The sequence below is a fragment of the Orcinus orca genome, chromosome 8 (assembly GCF_937001465.1).
Source record: "Orcinus orca chromosome 8, mOrcOrc1.1, whole genome shotgun sequence".
In the NCBI taxonomy this organism is placed as follows: Eukaryota; Metazoa; Chordata; class Mammalia; order Artiodactyla; family Delphinidae; genus Orcinus; species Orcinus orca.
The window spans coordinates 50,630,253-50,651,465 of NC_064566.1; the positions used below are offsets into that span (position 1 = coordinate 50,630,253).

A 21,213-nucleotide genomic window follows, 5' to 3' on the forward strand; every position below is an offset into this window, starting at 1 on the left:
GAACTACACTACAGAGTGTTTTTATTTTTTTTGGCTGTGCAGCTTGCAAGATCTTAATTCCCTGACCAGGGACTGAACCCAGGCCCTTGGCAGTGAAAGTGAGGAGTCCTAACCACTGGACCATCAGGGAATTCCCGCTCATTCCAATATATTCTTGGTATATTAGTCTTTAAGTCATCTTAACTGTTTTGTCCTTAGAGAAAGATATGATTTCAGTTCATTTTAAGGTTAGCATAAGGGTATAGAAGGTTCAGACATATATCTGAGCCTGCACGCAGAAGGACAAAGTGAGTAGGGATAGAAAAGCTGATTTTCACACAAGAAACACAGTCATTATTTTTCAAGCCTGTAACCAAAATATAACCATTTGAAAGAGAGGAAAAGAGATGGTCATGTAGGATGAATGAAAACCACTAACAGAGTAAAATACTAGCATTCCAATCCATTTTCAAGGAAGATAATGTTAGGGTTGTCATGCTAATATCGTATGCCAGGAACAATCTTATTAACCCTCATTCAAGGGATCTGCACTACTTGTTTACTGGTAGATAAGAGATGTATTGTGTTAGATATTTGATCCAGCTTATTCTTTATGAAATTTAATACTACACTGTTAATTATTTTAAGAAAGTTAATTATTATTTGTTCTCAGAAGGACCTCTTCAAGTAAAAAGCATCTGGATCTTTGTACGCTATTACATTCTTAGCACTCATGGTTATACAAGTTCACAGTCCTGTAATTTTGAAATCCAAAACGCTCTGAAAATCATTAAGTTTTTTTTCCTTTTCTTTTTGGTAAGTTTGGAGCTAAAATTTGAATTGAACTAAAGAGAGGTTATTTATAGTTTTTATTTATTTCATTTGATGTGAATATTCAAATGTTTTATTGCAAAGATGCTGTGTTTGATCACTGAGTACTTCCATACACCCTGCTCAGGGTGTTACACAGTATATGACAGATGGATTACCTTTCTAAAACCTGAAAGATTCCAAATTTTGAGACACACTGACTGAAAGCTTTTGATAGGAGATTGTGGATCTTTTATTTTTATTTTTTTTGCCACACTGCACAGTATGTGGAACTTTCCCAGCCAGGGATTGAACCCTGTGCCCCTTGCAGTGAAAGTGCGGAGTCTCTACCACTGGACCACCAGGGAAGTCCGAGACCGTGGATCTTTAAGTCACATATTTTGTGGAGAGAAGTGTAGCAGTGTTCCTCATGAGACATAATTTAACTTAATCCTGATTTAACTATGCTTGGATAGCAGCACTTTCACTTAGAAGAGAAGTGGCAACTCATCCGGATAACTGGGTTGAGTGTGCCTTGTCTCTCAGGGGAGTAAACTAGAAGACAATTAATGCTGCTTGAGCTTTTGAACATTTCTGGAAAACCTTGGACAACTGAGGAAGAGGATATACAATTACAGTAAGGCTGGGCTGAGGAACTAATGAGAACTCTGAAAAAGGAATACCCTTCTCTTGTCTTGGCTTAGAATATCAAAGGTAAATCTGAAAGGAGAATATGTCCCTGACATGAAAACAAAAGACTACAAAAAAACCTTGTGTCTGGTACTCTCTAGACGTAGGTAGAGGCATGACTGGATGGAACAACCTCAGGAGGAGTATACCTTTAGTTTGGTAGCTCTAACAGAGACTTTGCTTTAAGAGCTATAATCACAAGGTATATTAAAAAAAAAAGTGAACTTCCAGGCTCCTTTCATGTCAGTACGTTACCAAGGCATCTATGGAAAGCTCTGGATTCCTCTCACTGGCTAGAAAAGGCACCAGACTGGGAGAAAGATCTATTATATAGATGGTAAGTTTTCTGTGAAAACTAAGTCCTTTTTGAAAGGCTCTAGAATTTAGGACAGACCCCTTTGAACACTTGACTGTAGGTACTGCTGATTCTAGAAAGTGACACATGTCTATAATCAGGGTCTTCCATTTCTGGATACTGTTGCCAGTATATGTACAAGATGATGGTACCTATTTACCCAACAGGAGGATTTTTCATAAATTCTCTATCACAATGCTTTCATGATGATGAGCCAATGCTATATGCAATATAAGATTCCCATCAACAGAAAGAGCCACTTGTAACAGTGAGAATTTTCAGGTAAATTCTCTGCATGATACATTGACTCCATATAGACAAGGGCATTTTTGCTAAATACTTATTTTTAAATAGATGCATAAAATGCCCCACGTAAGTGAAACGTTAATGTGCAAAATCCTAATTGCAGCAAGTGGTCTTCTTAATATAACTGTTAATCTATAGAAGGCAGAATTAAATATCAGAACTAGCAGTTCAAATAACAGGAAAAGATCATATGTTGGAAATTTAATGTCAGCTCTTTTCTTTTATCATTATACGTGAAGTTCTTATTATTTGCAGTTCAGAGAAGGTAAAGAGGAAAAGGTCTTCTCATCCTCACCAGGAAGTTTGAGGGAAACGTTTCCTTAAGTTTTTCCTGCTTGTATAGGTCATACTTATCTAAGTTTTGTGGACGTGCATGTTTCTCGTATTATTTCCCATCCCAGGTTGACCTTGTCCTTTTTCACAGGATGTGAGGAAATGCTCCCTAAGGGTACACATCATTAGTTCTGGTAATGGAAGGGAGACACACTGAGATGTATACAGGGCAGAGAGATGCTGAGCAAGGCAAGTCATGTTCTTATAAGAAGAATAAGAATGGACAGTAATCGTTAGCTATTGGCTACTCTTTATTCCACACAGATTGCCTTTTAGCCTTAAAAACTGCTGAGAGGTTGGTGAGTTATGCCTTGTAGAATAAAATAGGAGAGCAGAAGTCCCAAGGGACTTTCAGTGATAGACTCAGTAAGGGAGTTGAGAACTGGGGGCCATGACTGCAATATTTTATAATCTTGGTAATGTCTTCTATATTTGATATTTTGGTATTTCTTATAGTAATTAGTGGCACAACCTAAAAAAATGAAATATGCCTGTCTTGTGGATAGAAAAAAAAAAAAGGCTGTCAACATTTATTTTCTATCTACTATGTGCAAAGCACTGAGTCAAGTTTAATTTTCAAACTCAATAGAGTCATTTCATACAAGGAAGCTAAATCAGAGAGGTTAAATATATATAAATATGTAAATAAAAATAAACACATAACTTTTTTTTTTATTCCATATATATGTGTTAGCATACGGTATTTGTTTTTCTCTTTCTGACTTACTTCACTCTGTGACAGACTCTAGGTCCATCCACCTCACTATAAATAACTCAATTTCGTTTCCTTTTATGGCTGAGTAATATTCCATTGTACATATGTGCCACATCTTCTTTATCCATTCATCTGTCGATGGACACTTAGGTTGCTTCCATGTCCTGGCTATTGTAAATAGTGCTGCAATGAACATTGTGGTACATGTCTCTATTTGAATTATGATTTTCTCAGGGTATATGCCCAGTAGTGGGATTGCTGGGTCATATGGTAGTTCTGTTTTTAGTTTTTTAAGGAACCTCCATACTGTTCTCCATAGAGGCTATATCAATTTACATTCCCACCAACAGTGCAAGAGGGTTTCCTCTTCTCCACACCCTCTCCAGCATTTATTGTTTGTAGATTTTTTGATGATGGCCATTCTATCTGGTGTGAGGTGATACCTCACTGTAGTTTTGATTTGCATTTCTCTAATGATTAATGATGTTGAGCATTCTTTCATGTGTTTATGAAGAACCTAGGGGCAGGACGGGAATAAAGACGCAGACCTACTAGAGAATGGACTTGAGGACTCGGGGAGGGGGAAGGGTCAGCTGGGATGAAGTGAGAGAGCGGCATGGACTTATATATACTACCAAATGTAAAATAGATAGCTAGTGGGAAGCAGCCGTGTACCACAGGGAGATCAGCTCGGTGCTTTGTGACCACCTAGAGGGGTGGGATAGGGAGGGTGGGAGGGAGGGAGACGCAAGAGGGGAGAGATATGGGGATATATGTATATGTATAGCTGATTCACTTTGTTATAAAGCAGAAACTAACACACCATTGTAAAGCAATTATACTCCAATAAAGATGTAAATAAATAAATAAACACAGCTAGCACACAGCACAGCCAGGATTTGAATCCAAAGCCCATGATTTCTCATTGTACAACACCTGTATGAATCCCTAATACAAGTATGACCCATGTGACAGCTGAATGACTCTTCAACATAGAGAGCCTGATAAATGTAAATTCTCTCACTGGGACTTCCCTGGTGGTCCAGTGGTTAAGACCCTACGCTCCCAATGCAGGGGGCCTGGGTTCCATCCCTGGTCAGGGAACTAGATCCCGCATGCAGCAACTAAGAGCCCTCAAGCCACAACTAAAAAAGATCCCACATGCCACAACAAAGATCCCACATGTGGCAACAAGGACCCAAAGCAGCCCCAAAAAAATAATAATAAAATTTTAAAAGTTATTTTAAAAAAATTTTAGGCTACATTCCATATCCTTCTCAGAACAATCTTGTATTAAAAACTTTCATTTCAGTGAAGAAAGGTGAACTTTACTATTTCTAGAAAGATTTTTGACTTTCTGGTATCATCTGATACCAGAAGATATAAAGAAGAATAAAGAAAGGATACTTTAGAAATCAGTAACTCTATATGGAAATACAGACATGGAAATATTTCAGTATTAACCATGAGCCAGCTACTAAATTACTACATTAGATGAAACTTGCCACTGATCACTGTCACTTGTAACCATCTTATGGTTAAACTAAGATTCCTAATTTAATTCTATGGCTGCACAGAATAGGTAACTGTGACCTTATAAAATCATTTTGGCCAGTTCCTTTTGGTATATCATTCTAAAACATGACTCAAAATAATCATATATTAAAATAAAATGAAAAGGAATTTTGATTTACCAACAGATAAAAAAAGATAAGCCACAAAAAGAAGAAGTGCAATAATTTCAACCCTTAATTAAATTCCAGTGGTAATACTGTGACTGTATGTTTTCAACTGGATATTTTTGACTTTTGTAGGGAAAATACTGGAATTTGAGATGGGTTATATTAAAAAGTTTTTTAAAAAAATGTTAAGATAATATATGAAAACCTTCAGAAGAAAATTAAGTTAAATTTAATCATGGTGGTGACTTTAAAAGTCCTATGGCTTTCCTGAATGCATCTTACCTAAATCTAGATCAAATATTTATTGACTACTCATCTCTATATAAGGCAAGGGTATATACAAATTATATACAATAAATATCTATTGAGTGAAAAATGAAGGTGTTAAATCCATAAGGAGTTCAAAGTTCCTAATATAAATTATAAAATCCAAAATAAAATTAAGGAACACTACTGTCCCGCAGGGGGAATCCATCTGCAATTATCGTATCACTGTCCTACTTGAAAACATTCCATAGTTCTCCATATACTACCATATGTAAAACTCATACACAAAATCTGGTTGCAACCTACATTTATGGTGTTGTTCAACACCATCACCATACCAAACCTCCTTGCTATTTCAACAGGTGATGCACTTTCAAGCTTTTCTGGCTCCAACACTTATTAGCTGAGTGATCTTGAGCAAATTTCTTAACTATAGTTTCTTCAACTATAAAATGAGGATTAAAAAGAGAACCTAAAATATAGGATTGTTGAGAGGACTAAATGAGTTAATACAGGCAATGCAATTAGAAAAATATCTAGCATGAAACAAATCTTCAGTGAATTTCACCTATTATTTTCATTATTTTCAATTGTTATTTTCACTTCCTGGCATGTTGTTTTTCAATCACTGCAAAGTAAATTTCAATTCATCTTCAAGATCTAATCCATACTAAGAAGACAAACAATCTGATAAAAAAAAGACAAAAGATATGAATAGACATTTTACCAAAGTAAATACATGAATCACTAATAAGCTCATTAGAAGATACTCAACATCATCAGTCATTAGGTTAATGCAAATCAAAACCACAATGAGATACTATTTCACATCCTCTAGGATGGCTATAAGCAAAGAGATAGAGAGACAATAACAAATGGAAGTGAAGATGTGGAGAAACAAGAACCCATATACAATGGTAGTAGAAACACAAAATGGTAGCCACTTTGTAATAGTTTGTCAATTTCTTAAAAAGTGAAACAAATTTACCATAAGACTCAGCAACTCAAGAGTATTGAAAACATATTCATACAAAGACTTGTACACAAATGTTAATATCGGCATTATTGATAATAGCCAAAAGTGGGTAACAACCTAAGTGTCTATCACTGATGAACAGATAAACAAAATGTGGTATATTCATAACACTATTCAGTAATTAAAAAGGTATAAACTACTGATACATTCTAAGACATAGATGAACCTCAAAAACATGCTAGGTGAAAGAAGCAAGACATAAGAGACCACATATTGCATGATTCAATTTACACGAAATTTCTAGAAAACGGAAACTTATAGAGAAAGAAAATAGACTAGAGGTTGCCTGGGCAGGGGATGGGAATAGGGATTAACAGTAAACGGACGTGAGGGATCTTACTGGGGTCATGAAAATGTTCTAAAACTTACTTGTGATGATGGTTGTAAAATTTGGTCAATTTACTAAAAATCAGTGAATAATATACTTGAAATGGGTGAATTATATGATATGTAAATATGCCTCAAAAAATTTGTAAAAAGATTATACTACATCAGGGCTTCCCTGGTGGCGCAGTGGTTGAGAGTCCGCCTGCCGATGCAGGGGACACGGGTTCGTGCCCCGGTCCGGGAAGATCCCACATGCCGCAGAGCAGCTGGGCCCGTGAGCCATGGCCGCTGAGCCTGCGCGTCCGGAGCCTGTGCTCTGCAACGGGAGAGGCCACAACAGTGAGAGGCCTGCGTGCCGCAAAAAAAAAATTATACTACATCAGGATGCATTAACTGTATCCATCAATGGACAGCAGGAGCACTCTAACATATACAGCACTTGCCTCATTATATTTTACTTATTTGTGTACATGTCAGTGAGCTCATCTAGTCCAGGCTCTTAACATGTAATAGCTATCCTCAGCTTCTATCTGAACGACTGGCACTCAGATGCAGTAGGGACTCAGTGTCTGTTGAATTAAAATATGCTCCAAAATAGGATAGTAACAATAGCAATTTCAGAAATACGACAGAAGATAGTGGCAATTAGTGCTTCCTACATGCCCTGCATTTCCCCGGCAGGAGGAGTAAGTTAATGGGGCACTGACTGGCACTCTCCCTGACAGGCTTTTCCAAGAGGAAACCAGAAAAGCAAGTAAACAATGGTTCCATTCTCATATGAAAGAACAGTACTAGTCCATACTGAGTAAAAACAATTATTTGGGATTTTACTCTTTGTGAGCAGTAAGAATACTTAATCTACAACAAAACAAAAAGTACATACAACAAATTTTACAGGTAAAAACATTTTCAAAATGATTATTCTAAAGACTTTTTCAGTGGTTGACAATCTGGGATGATTTTTACAAATGTGTGAGCATTTATCTTTTTCCATTATGAAAAAATTAACTGCTCCCCAAGTGCTGAACATTTCTTCTTAGAAAACAGAGTAGCATGTAGAAAGAACATTAAACTGCAATCAAGACATTAATGTGTCATTAATTCACTGTATGATTCTGGACAAGTCTCTCTTCCTTTCTAGGCTTCAGTTTCCTCTTTAACAAAGGCAAGTTAGCTCTAAGGTTCTTTCCAGCACTCCTGCTGAGGAAAACTAAGGTGCTTCAGACAAGATGACAAATGAAAAGCTCAATCTTTTCACTATAAAGAGGAAAAGAAATCCCTAATTTATAAGGGAAAAACGGAAAGCCCCAGCTTATGCATTCAGTAGCCCCTTACACATATATTTATAACTTTCATTCCAATACCAGGTCCCACCCTTCATCAGCATGCAAACCCACACACCCCATCCCTCCCACCCTTGACCCACACCCCCATATACCTCAGCTATGGTCATTCTCAGAGCACTGACAGGGGAGAGCTCAATATCCACCAGCTGGGCAGCTTTTAAACTCTGCCCAGTACAGATTGCACAAGGACAGAAAACAGCATAGAGTTAGAATTTTAAGGCAAACAGGGACACACAGCTAAGAACATTTAGCACAGTGTTCAGAAACAATGAAGGATTTCAGGTTGTCATTGGGCTTTGGATGAGTGAGATGAGAGTCACTATTATTCTGATTTTTCTGAGGAAAATGGGCAAAGATAAAATAATCTCAAATTAGTCACAATTTTAAGTCAAGCTTGGCAAACTTGTCCATACCCTGTATCCTCAGGACAATGTCTCCGAGTCATTCAGCAAAAGCTGGTCGATAAAAAAAGGCGCTACTATAAAGGGCAAGGGTTAATAAATCTAGAGGGAAATGCTGATTTCCTACATTTCTTTATATAGCCACTAACAGGGCTACTTAAAATTTAGTAGGAAAAGTAATGAAGATATCTCCAGCAAAGGTTTCTATTAAACTGATACCATTAAACTCTGATATCATAAACTCCCCTGGTTTTGATTCTAGGTTTACCAACAGACTTTACCAATACAACTTGACTTCCCTCTTGGTTTGCCTGCATTGAGAGAATGTGCTAGATATGCCAACATGTGCTTTCTCAACTTGTAGAAGTTAAATACCTTTTAAAAAATGTCATTAAATTAGTATTCTGGTTCTTTTTCTTTAATTAAAAAATGGCTATCATTTTTCATAGATTAAACTCAAGGATAAAAATGTATGATTAATGATTGTTTTTTAAACACTGCCAATTTGGCATTTGTGTTAATACTTTAACATTCTAAGAAATCTGAAAGGAATTATAAAGGGTCTATAATTTTTAATAAAACCAGTAAAAATATTTGTATGCATATATTCATTATTCTATTTATTAATTCTATTCTGGTTAAAACTTAACCACTGGTTTCTTTGGAAGGGTATGCATGTGAAGAATTTCATGAATAGAAAGTATGTAATTTACATTTGAATTGAAAAAAATTTATTGAGTATTTTTTTCTTTTTCCCTCAGTTCAGTTTTCAGATTTCCAGTAACTTGTTTTATGATTTAACCCTATTAAGCAGAAAGTTGTTAGCATAAAGATACTGGGCGTGTTAGTCACATTTTAGAAAGAAGAAATGTCACAGTTTCTCTGCATCCTCACAGTTTTGTTATAATATTGAGATACACTCAGTTTTTGTCTGTCTATTCCAAGGATGGTAGTTATTTAAGAACAAACATAGCTTAAAGACAAATGAAATGAAAATCTGGAATTCCCTTACAGTATCACTGTCACAAGGCTGGAACTGGAAGGGCTGGGGTTTGTGAAATACAGCATTCTCTTGTAAAAACAGCTGAAGATTATAGTCTCGTACCACCTAAAGAGAAAATAAAATATCTTTAAGTCTTTAATAAGGTTAAAATGTTCAATAATTGTGTTTTAAAGTTTAAGCTTTATTCTGCTGTTTTCCAAAAATGAGCAATCATCCAGTACTACGTGGTCAAAAAGAAATTATAATTACAATTTTTTTTTTCATTTTAGATAATAGTTGTTATCCTTGTGCCCCATTTTCTCAAGAATCTAAGCATGGAAAGTACTAGTTTAGAAACTAGCCCAGATTTGGGGACTAGACAATATGCACTACTTTAAGACTACAAAAAGATGGCTATTACACAAAATGTTATTCTTTTGAACATGGGGTGGGGGTGTGGGGGTGTGGGGGGTGTGGGGGTGTGGGGTGTCGGGGGTGGGGGGTGCAAATAGGGAAGCACATTAGTTTGTCAGGTCTCTCCCAGTTCTAAAGTTTTGTAGGCCTCTTAAAGTTTGCTTTATGGAGATTGCCATCTACTAGGAAACTGCCAAATAACCTTATACATAACACAAAATAGTATTTTTCCAGTACTTCTTGCCACCTTTTAAGGAGGCTGTATTCTAATTACCATCTTAAAGCATACCAAGAAGACAGACTAGAAAGTAATTTATAAAGAAGGGGAATTCTAATACACATAAAGTAACAAAACAAATAGCACAGAAAGTCATCTAAAAAGAATTCATTGTATTATATACTCTGGGAAAGAGTGGAAATCAGCAACATGTGATTGTGCAGAAACCCATTTTCTATTTTGCTACACTGCTTACCCTTAACTCTTCTTTCATTTGTAGTATATTACAGCTCATTAGCACCTCTGCCAGAGGATGGGCAGAAGAAAGAAAAGTTTAAAGCAGCTCTGTGGCTATACTTTAGTAGTCCTGGGAAAAGAATTCATTCAGGAGATGGAGAAAGTAGGAGGTATATTCTGCATTTTATTTACCAGCACAACCCAATTCTCTATTGCTCCTCTGCACCCCCCACCCCCATTCAACAACCATTTACTGAGAGAGCTTACCAGGCCTAATGTTAAATGCAGCAGAGAGGGGGAATACACAGAGGAATAAATATGAATAAACAAAGTTAATATCTTCGAGGAATTTATAATCTAGAAACTGGGAGAACTAAAAAGATTACACAATTAAAATGCCTTATCAAAGTATGTAGAAGGTACTAGGAGAGCACAAAAGATGGTGCTATTTAATCCAGACTGAAGGGGTGGGACGGAGGAAGGAGTGGTTAAAAAAATATGGTCATGAAAGGCTGGCTGAATAAGCATATTCTCAAAGGGAAATGTGTTTTTTTCTTTTCCTGGATTCCAGTTTTAAGCTAGAGTAGCTGTGAAAGCTCTTTTTTATTCTTTTTAAAATTATTTATTTATTTATTTATTGGTTGGTTGGTTGGTTGGTTGTGTTGTTTCTTCGTTGCTGCGCACGGACTTTCTCTAGTTGTGGAGAGTGGAGTCTACTCTTCGTTGCGGTGTGTGGGCTTCTCATTGAGGTAGTTTCTCTTGCTGCGGACCATGGGCTCTAGGCCCGCAGGCTTCAGTAGTTGCAGCACGCGGGCTCTAGGGTGCGTGGGCTTCAGTAGTTGTAGCTTAGTTGCTCCGCAGCATGTGGGATCTTCCAGGACCAGGGATCGAACACAGGACTGCGCCACCAGGGAAGTCCCCTGTGAAAGCTCTTGACACAGCCCTGAGACACAGCCTCACTAGTCACCATGCAGAAAAAAGCTAAGAGGATCATCCTTCTAGTTGCTAAACCTATCCTCTCAAGCACCACAAACCAAACTTCCTTTTCTTTCTTTCTTTCCTCTTTTTCTTTCTTTCAAGGGGGAAGTATCAACCTTTTTAAATTTTTAATTTTTTGTTACGGAACATTTCAAAGTAGAGAGAACAGAATAATGTATCCCCATGTACCTACCACCCAACTTCCAAAAACACAAATTCTTGTTTCACCTATAAACCTACCTGCTCCTCCCCCACCCCAATTATATTGAAGCACATCCTAGACATATCATTTCATCTATAAATATTTCAGTGTAATGTCTAAAAGACAAAGACTTTAAAAAATATATCCATATTAAAATTTACAAAAAATATTATAAAACAACCAGTAAATGTTCAAATTTCTGTTCCATATTTTAAAAAGTTTTACAAATTGGGATCACAGTAAGGTTCCCACAGTGCAAATGGATGATGTTGCTTAGGTTTGTTTTCATATATAGGTTTCTTCCTCCATCTCCCTTACCCCCACCCCCCTGCAATTTGTTTGTTGAAGAAACTGAGTTTTTGTTTTGTAGAGTTTCCCACAGTCTGAGTTTTGTTGACTCCATCCTCGCAGTATTCTGTTTCTTGTGTGTCCTGTAAGTTGATGCTTCTTTGCGTTTAGGTTTTTGTTTTATTTTTATTTTTTGACAAGGTGGTGTTTACTTCTATGAAGAGGCTTTCCTCTGACTCGTCTCTTTTTGATATTAACAGTTGTAGTGGGCTGAATGAATGGTGGCCCCCCAAAAGAGATGTCCACGTCCTAATCCCTGGAACTTGTGAATGTTACCTCATTTGGAAAAAGGCCCTTTGCAGATGTAATTGTTAAGGATTTTGAGATTAGGAAGTCATTCTGGATTCTGTGGTTGGGCCCTTAATCTAATGATAAGTGATGTCATTATAAAAGGCAAACAGAAGAAAACACAGACAGAAGAGGAGCCAATGAGACCAGAGGCAGAGATTGGAGTAATGTGACCACAAACCAAAAAACGTCTCAAGCTATGAGAAGCTGGAAGAGGTAAGAAACTGATTATCCTCTGAAGCCTTTGGAGGGAGTGCAGCCTTGCTGACACTTTCATTTCTGACTTTTGGCCTCCAGAGCTCAGAGGGAATAAATTTCGGTCATTTTATGCCATCCAGTTTATGGTAATTTGTACAGCAGCCTAGGAAACTAATCGAACAGACCTATGATGATAAATGCCTAAACATATTAGGGGTTACAAAAACTAGAGATTTTTCTATTTTTTCTATCACTTTTTCAAGGAATTCTATCATTCCTTTTTCATTTATTAGCTGGAATACTTCCATAAGAAAAACTTTCCAAGTCAATTATTTAGTTACCTTGAGGTACATTTTGTATAAGGCAGGATAAACATTTCCTCTCCCCTTTATCATCTAGTTTTCAAATTGAGCTGTTTCCCTAGCAACCTCCAAAGAATGACCAATTATAGCTTTAGTAAATTATTATTATGAAGTCATGGATTTTAAAATATTTGATGTGTTTTAATCTACTGTTGTTATTATCATTATCGATGCTAAAATTATCCCATCTTTGGCTAGCAAGATCACATCCTGAGTCTCTTTGAGATGGGACTAGTAGTTTTTGATAGTTTTGACAGTTTCCTTGCTTTGCATTATGACAAATTATTTAACATTTACCTTAAATATTTCACGTCCCAGATCTAGAATCAGTGCTATTTTCCCAAGAAGCACTGTTTTTATTTATTTACTTTTATTATTATTTTTTTTAAGTGAGTAGGAGAAAGTACATAGAAAACAAGATCTGTACACTAGAGGTACTGGGTTAGTTACTGGTCTTCTGTCTCGAACAATTCATTTTGAAAGGAAGTTGCAAAGAGATCCTGTGCACCTCCCAATGTCGGTGTCTTGCATAAATATAGTATATATCAAAACCAGGAAATCGACACTGGTACAAAGCATAAAGCTTATTTAGATTTCACCAGTTATATATGCACTCATTTTGGGGTGGTGTATGTGTAGAGGTCTATACAATTTTATCATATGTATAACTTCATGTAACCACTATCACAATCAAGATACTTAACTGAACCATCACCACATGACTCCCTTGTGCTACTCCATAATAGCTCCCTCTACTGTCCTCATCCCTAATTCCTGGCAATTGCTAATCTGTTCTCTATTTCTATAAATATGTGATTTCACAAATGTTACATAATGGAATCATGCACCATATATCTTTTCTTTTTTGGCCATGTGGCACGGCATGAGGGATCTTAGTTCCCTGACCAGGGATTGAACCCATGCCCCCTGCAGTGGAAGCACTGAGTCTTAACCACTGGAACACCAGGGAAGTCCCACCATATATCTTTTTGAGATTTCCATTTTCACTCAGCATAATTTCCTATAAGTTCATCCAATTTGTTGCATGTATCAACAGTTCACTCCTTTTTATTGCTGAGTAGTATTCCATAGTATGGAAGTACCACCATGTGTTTGATCCCTCACTCACTGAAGGTCATTTAAGCAGTTTCCAGTTTTTGGCTATTATGAATAAAGCATTTGTGTCCAAGTTTCTGTGTGAAAATAAATTTTCATTTTCTCTGGGATATATGTCCAATCTCTCTCTCTGTAAAGCTGTTACTGAAGTATAAGTGACATACAATAAACTGTACATATTTAAAGTGTATACTTTGATAAGTCTTAACTTACCTATACACCTGTAAAAATATCACCACAATCAAGATAATGAACTTATCCCTCACTCTCAAAAGTTTCCTCACCCCCTTTGTAATCTTTCCCTCCAGTCCCTTCCTGCTCCCCTCTGTCATTCCTTGTGACAACTGAGGTCAGGCCTTAAATCTCATTACTGATGTATCCTTCAGCAACTAGCACAGTGACTCTGTCTAAAGTAGCATTCAATAAACAGTTGTTAAAGAACACCTCTGTATCCATCACTGAGATTAAATAAAACATTACTATTACTGTCAAAATCTATATAACCTCTCCTTATTGCATTCCCACGTTCCTTCGGAAGGAATGTTCCTCAACCTGTTTTTTTTTTTTTATATGTTTTTTAAGTGTTATCACTCCCACTCCCCAATCCAGGGACCCTTTTAAGACATTTTTTCCCTAATCTCCCTCTTTGATTAAATTTTAATACCACAAATATACTGTATATATGTTTATGTATTATGGAATGCTGTAATATCTAAGATTTTTTTGCAAACCACCCCTCAAAATCCAGAAGCAATTTTTACTCCCTTGGGGAATCTCTGCCCCTCTGCAAATGCATGCTGCTCTAGATGTAACCACTCTACTGAATTTTACCAAGCTCCTCTTTTCTTTTTTCCTTTTAATGGTGTGACTACATATGATGTATCTCAAAATGATACTGTTTTCTTGGATATTTTTGAACACTGCATAAATGGCATCTTAGTGTGTGTATTCTTTTGCAAGTTGCTTTTTTTTTTAAATTGAAGTACAGCTAATTTACAATGTTATGTTAATTTCAAGTGTAAAGCAAAGTGATTTAGCCATACACACACATGCACAAACACACACATATTCTTTTTCAGATTCTTTTCCATTATAGGTTACTACAAATACTGAGTATAGTTCCCTGTGCTATACTGTAGGTCCTTGTTGTGCAATTTGCTTTTTGCTCAATATTACATTTGTGAATCTCATCCATATTAATGCATGTGCCTACAGAGCTTCCTTTTTTTTTTTGCAGTACGTGGGCCTCTCACTGTTGTGGCCTCTCCCGTTGTGGAGCACAGGTTCCGGACACGCAGGCTCAGCGGCCATGGCTCACCGGCCCAGCCGCTCCGCGGCATGTGGGATCTTCCCAGACCGGGGCATGAACCCATGTCCCCTGCATCAGCAGGCGGACTCTCAACCACTGAGCCACCAGGGAAGCCTCAGGACTTCCATTTTTATTGCTATCTTGTATTCCATTATTCATCTTACTGTCAGTGGACAGCTGGGTTATTTCTAGCTTTTTCTAGTCTTATAAAGGAAGTTGCTATGAACATTCTTTCAAAAGTCTCCTGGTACCCATGTGCCAGAGTTTCTCTAGGTTATATTCCGAGCAGTAGAACTGCTGGGTCATAAGCTAAGTGCATCTTTAAATTGACTAGATAACGTCAAATGTTTTTATATTGGATGTATCAATCTGTACCCTTCGGGGCAGTGTAAACGTTTCTGTTAATCCATATTCTCACCAACAGTCATTCCTGTCTGTTTTTGTCAATCTCATAAGTATAGAATAGAATCTCACGGTGATTTGAATTTCCATTTCTTTGATTAATAGTGAGTATAAGCGTCTGTATTAGTTTCCTAGGGCTGCCATAACAAAGTATCACAGATGAGGTGGCTTAAACAACATAAACTTGTTTCCTCAGAGTTCTGGAGGCTAGAAGTCCAAGATCAAGGTGTTGGCAGGGTTGGTTTCTTCTGAGGGCCTCTTTCCTTGGCTTGTAGATGGTCATCTTTCCCTGGTGTCTTCAGATGGTCTTCCCTCTGCGCCTGTTTGTGTTCTAACCTCCTCTTATAAGGACACCAGTCATGCTAGATTAGAGCTTGTCCATATGACCTCATTTTACCTTAATAACCTCTTTTAAGGCCCTATATCCAAAAACAGTCACAGTCTGAGGAACCAGAGGTTAGGACTTCAACATATGAATTTTAGGGGGACACAACCTAGGCCATAAAAACATCTTTTATTTATTTATTTATTTATTTATTTGTGGCTGTGTTGGGTCTTCGTTTCTGTGCGTGGGCTTTCTCTAGTTGCCGCTAGCGGGGGCCACTCTTCATCGCGGTGCGCGGGCCTCTCACTGTCGTGGCCTCTCTTGTTGCGGAGCACAAGCTCCAGACACGCAGGCTCAGTAGTTGTGGCTCACGGGCCTAGTTGCTCTGCGGCATGTGGGATCTTCCCAGACCAGGGCTCGTTCCCGTGCCCCCTGCACTGGCAGGCAGATTCTCAAGCACTGCACCACCAGGGAAGCCCATACAAACGTCTTTTAATATGGTAATATCTATTTATGTTTTTTATTCTGTGGGACACATGTTGTATGATGTATTAGTACTTCATTCCTTTCTATGAACAAATAATATTCCATCGTATGGATATTTTTTTATTTATCTAATCATCAGTTGACTGACACTTAGGGTGTTTACAATTATTGGCTATTATGAATAACACTGCCGTGAACATTTCTGTACAAATTTTTGTTTAAACACTTTAAAAAAAAATAAATTTATTTATTTATTTTTGGCTGTGTTGGGTCTTCGTTGCTGTGTACAAGCTTTCTTTAGCTGTGGTGAGTGGGGGCTACTCTTCATTGCAGTGTGCGGGCTTCTCATCGTCGTAGCTTCTCGTTGTGGAGCATGGGCTCTAGGCGCGCAGGCTTCAGTAGTTGTGGCACGTGGGCTCAGTAGTTGTGGCCTACAGGCTCTAGAGCTCAGGCTCAGTAGTTGTAGCACACGGGCTTAGTTGCTCCATGGCATGTGGGATCTTCCCAGGCCAGGGCTCGAACCCATGTCCCTTGCATTGGCAGGCAGATTCTTAACCACTGCGCCACCAGGGAAGCCCTAAACACTTTTTTTCAATTCTCTTAAAGTGGAAGTGCCAAGTCATATGGTAACTCTGTGTCTTATTTTTTTTGTGGTACGCGGGCCTCTCACTGTTGTGGCCTATCCTGTTGCAGAGCACAGACTCCGGATGCGCAGGCTCAGCGGCCATGGCCCACGGGCCTAGCCGCTCCGCGGCATGTGGGATCCTCCCGGACCGGGGCACAAACCCATGTCCCCTGCATGTGTCTTACTTTTTAAGGAACTATCGAACTGTCTTCCACAGTGGCTGCACTATTTTACATTCCTACAAATGCTGTACGAGGGTTCTAATTTCTCCACATCCTTGCCAACACTTGCTGTTGTGTGTGTGTTTGTTTTTAAATACTAAAGTTATCCTACCAGGTGGGAAGTGGTATTTCACTGTGGTTTTGATTTGCATTTCTCTAATGACTAACAGTGCTGAGGATCTTTTCATGTGTACATTTTCATTGGAAAAATGTCTATTCAAGTCCTTTGTCCATTTTTAAATTGGGTCATTTGTCTTTTATGTGTTGAGTTGTAAAAGTTATTTATATATTCTGATTATTAAATTCCTATCAGACACATGATTTATAAATATTTTCTCCCATTCTATGGACTGTCTTTTTCACATTCTTGATAATGTTCTTTGATGCACAAAAACTTTTAATTTGATGAAGTTCAGTTATCTATCTTTTCTTTTATTGCTTGAGCTTTCATGTTAAATCTAAGAATACATTGGCTAAACCAATAAAGATTTACCTCTGTTCTCTTCTATAATTTTATAGTTTTAGGTTGTTGACCCATTTTGAGTTAATTTTTATATATGGAGTGAGGGAGGGGTTTAACTTTATTCTTTTGCATGTGGTTATCATGTTGTTTTAGCATCTCTTATTGGAGAGACTATTCCTTCTCTATCAAATGGCCTTGACAACCTTGTCGAAATCAATTAGCCACAGACGTTTGAGTTTATTTCTGGACTCTCAATTCTTACTGGTCTACACGTCTATCCTTATACTACTACCATACTATCTTGATTAGATTGCTTTGGGGAATATTGAAATATATATATTTTTAAATATTTATTTATTTTTTTAGGCTGAGCCAGGTCTTAGTTGCGGCACGCAGCATCTTCGTTGCAGCACGCATGAGGGATCCAGCTCCCCAATCAAGGATGGAACCCGGGCCCCCTGCATTGGGAGCATGGAATCTTACCCACTGGACCACCAGGGAAGTCCCTGGGGAATACTGAAATATTAGTGATATGAAATCTTCCAATCCATAAACATTTATTATTTCCATTTATTTAGGTCTTCTTTAATTTCAGCAATGTTTTGTAGTTTTCAATGTACAAGTTTTTCACGTTTTGGATAAATTTACTTCTAAGTAGTTATTCTTCAAATGGTATTGTAGTTAGAATTATTTTCTTAATTTTCTTTCAGTTCATTCATTGATGGAGTATTATGGAAACACAACAGATTTTTGTGTTTTGATTTTGTATTTGCAATTTCTGCTGAATTCATTTACTAGCTCTAGGACTTTTGTGGAATCTATAGGATTTTCTATAATCATGTCATGTGCAAATATAGATAATTTTACTTCTTTCTTTCTGATTTGGTGTCTCCTATTTCTATTTCTTGCCTAATTGCTCTGACCAGGACTTCCAGTACAATGGTGAATATTAGTGGTGAAAAGTGGGCATCCTTGTCTTGTTCCTGATCTTAGGTGGGGAAAGCTTTCAGTCTTTCACCATTGAGTGTGATATGTGATGTAGGTTTTAAAAAAATGCCCTTTACCATGTTCAGGAAGTTCCCTTCTATTCTTAATCTGCTGAGCATTTTTATAATAAAAGAGTGTTGAATTCTGTCAAATGCTTTTCCTGTGTCCTTTGAGATGATCATGTGATTTTTCCCCCTCATATTATTAAGTTTACTTTTTTGGTAAGTCTTCAAGGTATTAAGAATGACAATACTAGACAATTTAATTTCCAAAGAAATATAGAATAACATTGTTATTTTTGAATTGTTAAAAGATCTACATTATTAATTGGTAGGAATTCCCTTATGCAGACAGAAAGCAAGCACACATAAACAAACTGTAAGGCCAGAAGAACTACTTTTAGAATTAACTATGCCAGAGAAAATATCTCTGACAACATCTGCTTCAGTTACATGTAGAAAGCATTTCATAAAATATTAAGAAGAAAAGCAAGCTTCATAAATAATTAAAATTAAACAAAAGTTCCTAGGGCCAGCTGTTTCCCTTTAGGGGATAAAAGATATAGAGGGCATCGTAAAATTTACAATGTGTCACTATGGATTACCTCCAAAATATCTTTGAGAACATGTACAGTTACAATTTAGATATGTGGAAAAAAATGAATTCCGCCCCCCCCCCCCGCAAAAAAAAAAAAGACAAGCTAGCAATGGTGTAGAATACAAACCAAAAGAGTTTCAAACTTCTTTTTGGGTTATTAGATCACTAGGTTGCTTTTAGCAGTATAACAAGAGCAACATAACAAGCTCTTTGTAACAGAAAAACACGTGGCATAAAACTTATAGGTATGAGCTCTTCTGGTACTAGGAACAAAAGGGCACAACTCCTAGTTACATCATTCTTACAAAATTTTTATTACTACCACTTTCAATCTAAACAGAAGAGCATCTCATTTATTCCTCATCCCTGGGAGTAAGATACTCATATGAGTGAATGTAGTGGAAAATAAAAGCTTATCTCTTTATGTGTCCAAATCAGTTGATTCATTTTTAATTCACTTTCTATGAAAATAATATAAGCTAAAGAGATAACATAGATAGTAGCAGAGCATGGAAAACACTATGTGTGAGTGTGTGACCTCAGGCGAGCCACATAAACTTCCTGGGTCTGTTTTCCTCTCTATGAAATGAGCATGATAATACCAACCTCAGAGGATGTGCTAAAAACTCCTAGAAAATTGTTAACTGCTGTATAAAATATTAGCACATTTTAAAGACTATATGTTTACCTGTTTTATAAACTAAAGGTAGTGTATTCAAACTTAACTTATTCTTGGAAAAAGAGATTTCAAGGAATTCTGTCTGGGGACAGTCTCTCTGATAAAATTAGAAATGAAAAATGCCACCCTATTACATACTCCCCCCATTGAATGGAAACTGGAAAAACTCACTTTTAAATAATTCATGGGTTAATGACAGGGGCGGGGGTGGGGGGGTGGAATGCAGAAACAATAAAAAAGCCCTACAAAGATATCACAGACTGCAATTAAAGCAGAAAGAGAAATTTTTTAGGTTCAAGTGGATTTACTTGGAAACAAGAAAGACTGAAAATATAGAACCTAATAGAAAAAAAGCCTGAAAAAGAATAAAAATATAAACTGTAATAAAGTAGAAAGAAAAATGAATATAAAGGCAGAAATTAAGGAGATAGGAAACAATAACATTGAGAAGTAGAACAAGAGCTGGCTCTTGGAAAACATTAATAAAATAGACTTGTAAGTTTGATCGAAGTAAGAGAGAAAGCACAAACAATATTAGAAATGAAAAGGGAGACAACTACAGAGGCAAACAACTTTATATGCAAATTTATGACATCAAATTTGATAAATGAAATGGACAATTCATCTAGGAAAGTGTAAGTTACCAAAATGTACTAAAAAGAAACAGAAAATCTGAATGGACCAATAAATATAAACAATCTGATTACTAGTCAAAAATCAACCTCTCCATAAAAGGAACAAAACCAAGATGTTTTTATAGACTTTTCCCTGCAACATTCTCTCATGGAAGATGTCAAATGTACACATGTTAAAATAAAAAGAATTGTACAGAAACACCTATATATCCACTACCTAGATTCTTCAATTATTATTTTTCTACATTTTCTTTCACTAAACCATCCATCTATTCATCCATTTATCCTTTCTATACATCCATCCTTTTATATCTTTTATTGAATCCTAGGGGGTGAAAATATAAGAATACAAAAATATGACAGGATTTCAAAGCACCAGACTAGTGATATTTGTATTCCCATATCAACTTAACATTTTAAATGTTTTTCTAAAAATAGAATTGGAGCTATGGTACACTGAAAATAAGAATAAACACACATGGAGGCGTTCAGGAAGAAAAGTCTGTGTCCCTTTTCTTTCCTGTCTTTGGACACTGTCTTGTGAGATGGAGACCCTGATTCCTTTCCAAACAACTTTCTAAGGTATTAGCTAGTTCCTGCTCCTCCTGCCAAAAAGGAGAATTGAACTGGATCTTTTAAAATAGCAGTTATAAAATGAATATATTTTAATAAATGTATTCATTCAGTCAGGAAACATTTACTATGCACTTAATTTATCAGAAAGAAAATAAGATTTATTAATCGCAGGAACAATTTATCTTCCAAAGGGCAGTTTCTCTACTGCAAAAAATTTTAATCTGTCAGATCCTAAAGAAAAACGATTTCATTTATTTTCTATGTAAACAGTGTGACAGGCCAGCAAAGTTGATGGATGTCAACACTTTTGAATGAAAAG

The 21,213-nt window shown here is 36.8% G+C and overlaps 1 protein-coding gene across 6 annotated transcripts in view; it reads right to left on the reverse strand.

Moving 5' to 3' along the window:
• The window catches only part of FCHSD2 (FCH and double SH3 domains 2), a 295,266-nt gene that overhangs the window by 59,163 nt on the left and 214,890 nt on the right, over nt 1-21,213 (reverse strand). For 3 of the 6 annotated variants that reach the window (XM_049714265.1, XM_049714263.1, XM_004279762.4), the window contains 2 exons: nt 9,260-9,355; nt 7,939-8,010 (listed from right to left, as the gene is read on the reverse strand). In XM_049714265.1, the coding sequence (XP_049570222.1) occupies nt 7,939-8,010; nt 9,260-9,355 (168 nt within the window). The remainder of the gene's footprint in view (nt 1-7,938; nt 8,011-9,259; nt 9,356-21,213) is intronic. The other 3 variants (XM_049714266.1, XM_049714264.1, XM_004279763.3) reach the window with 1 other exon arrangement.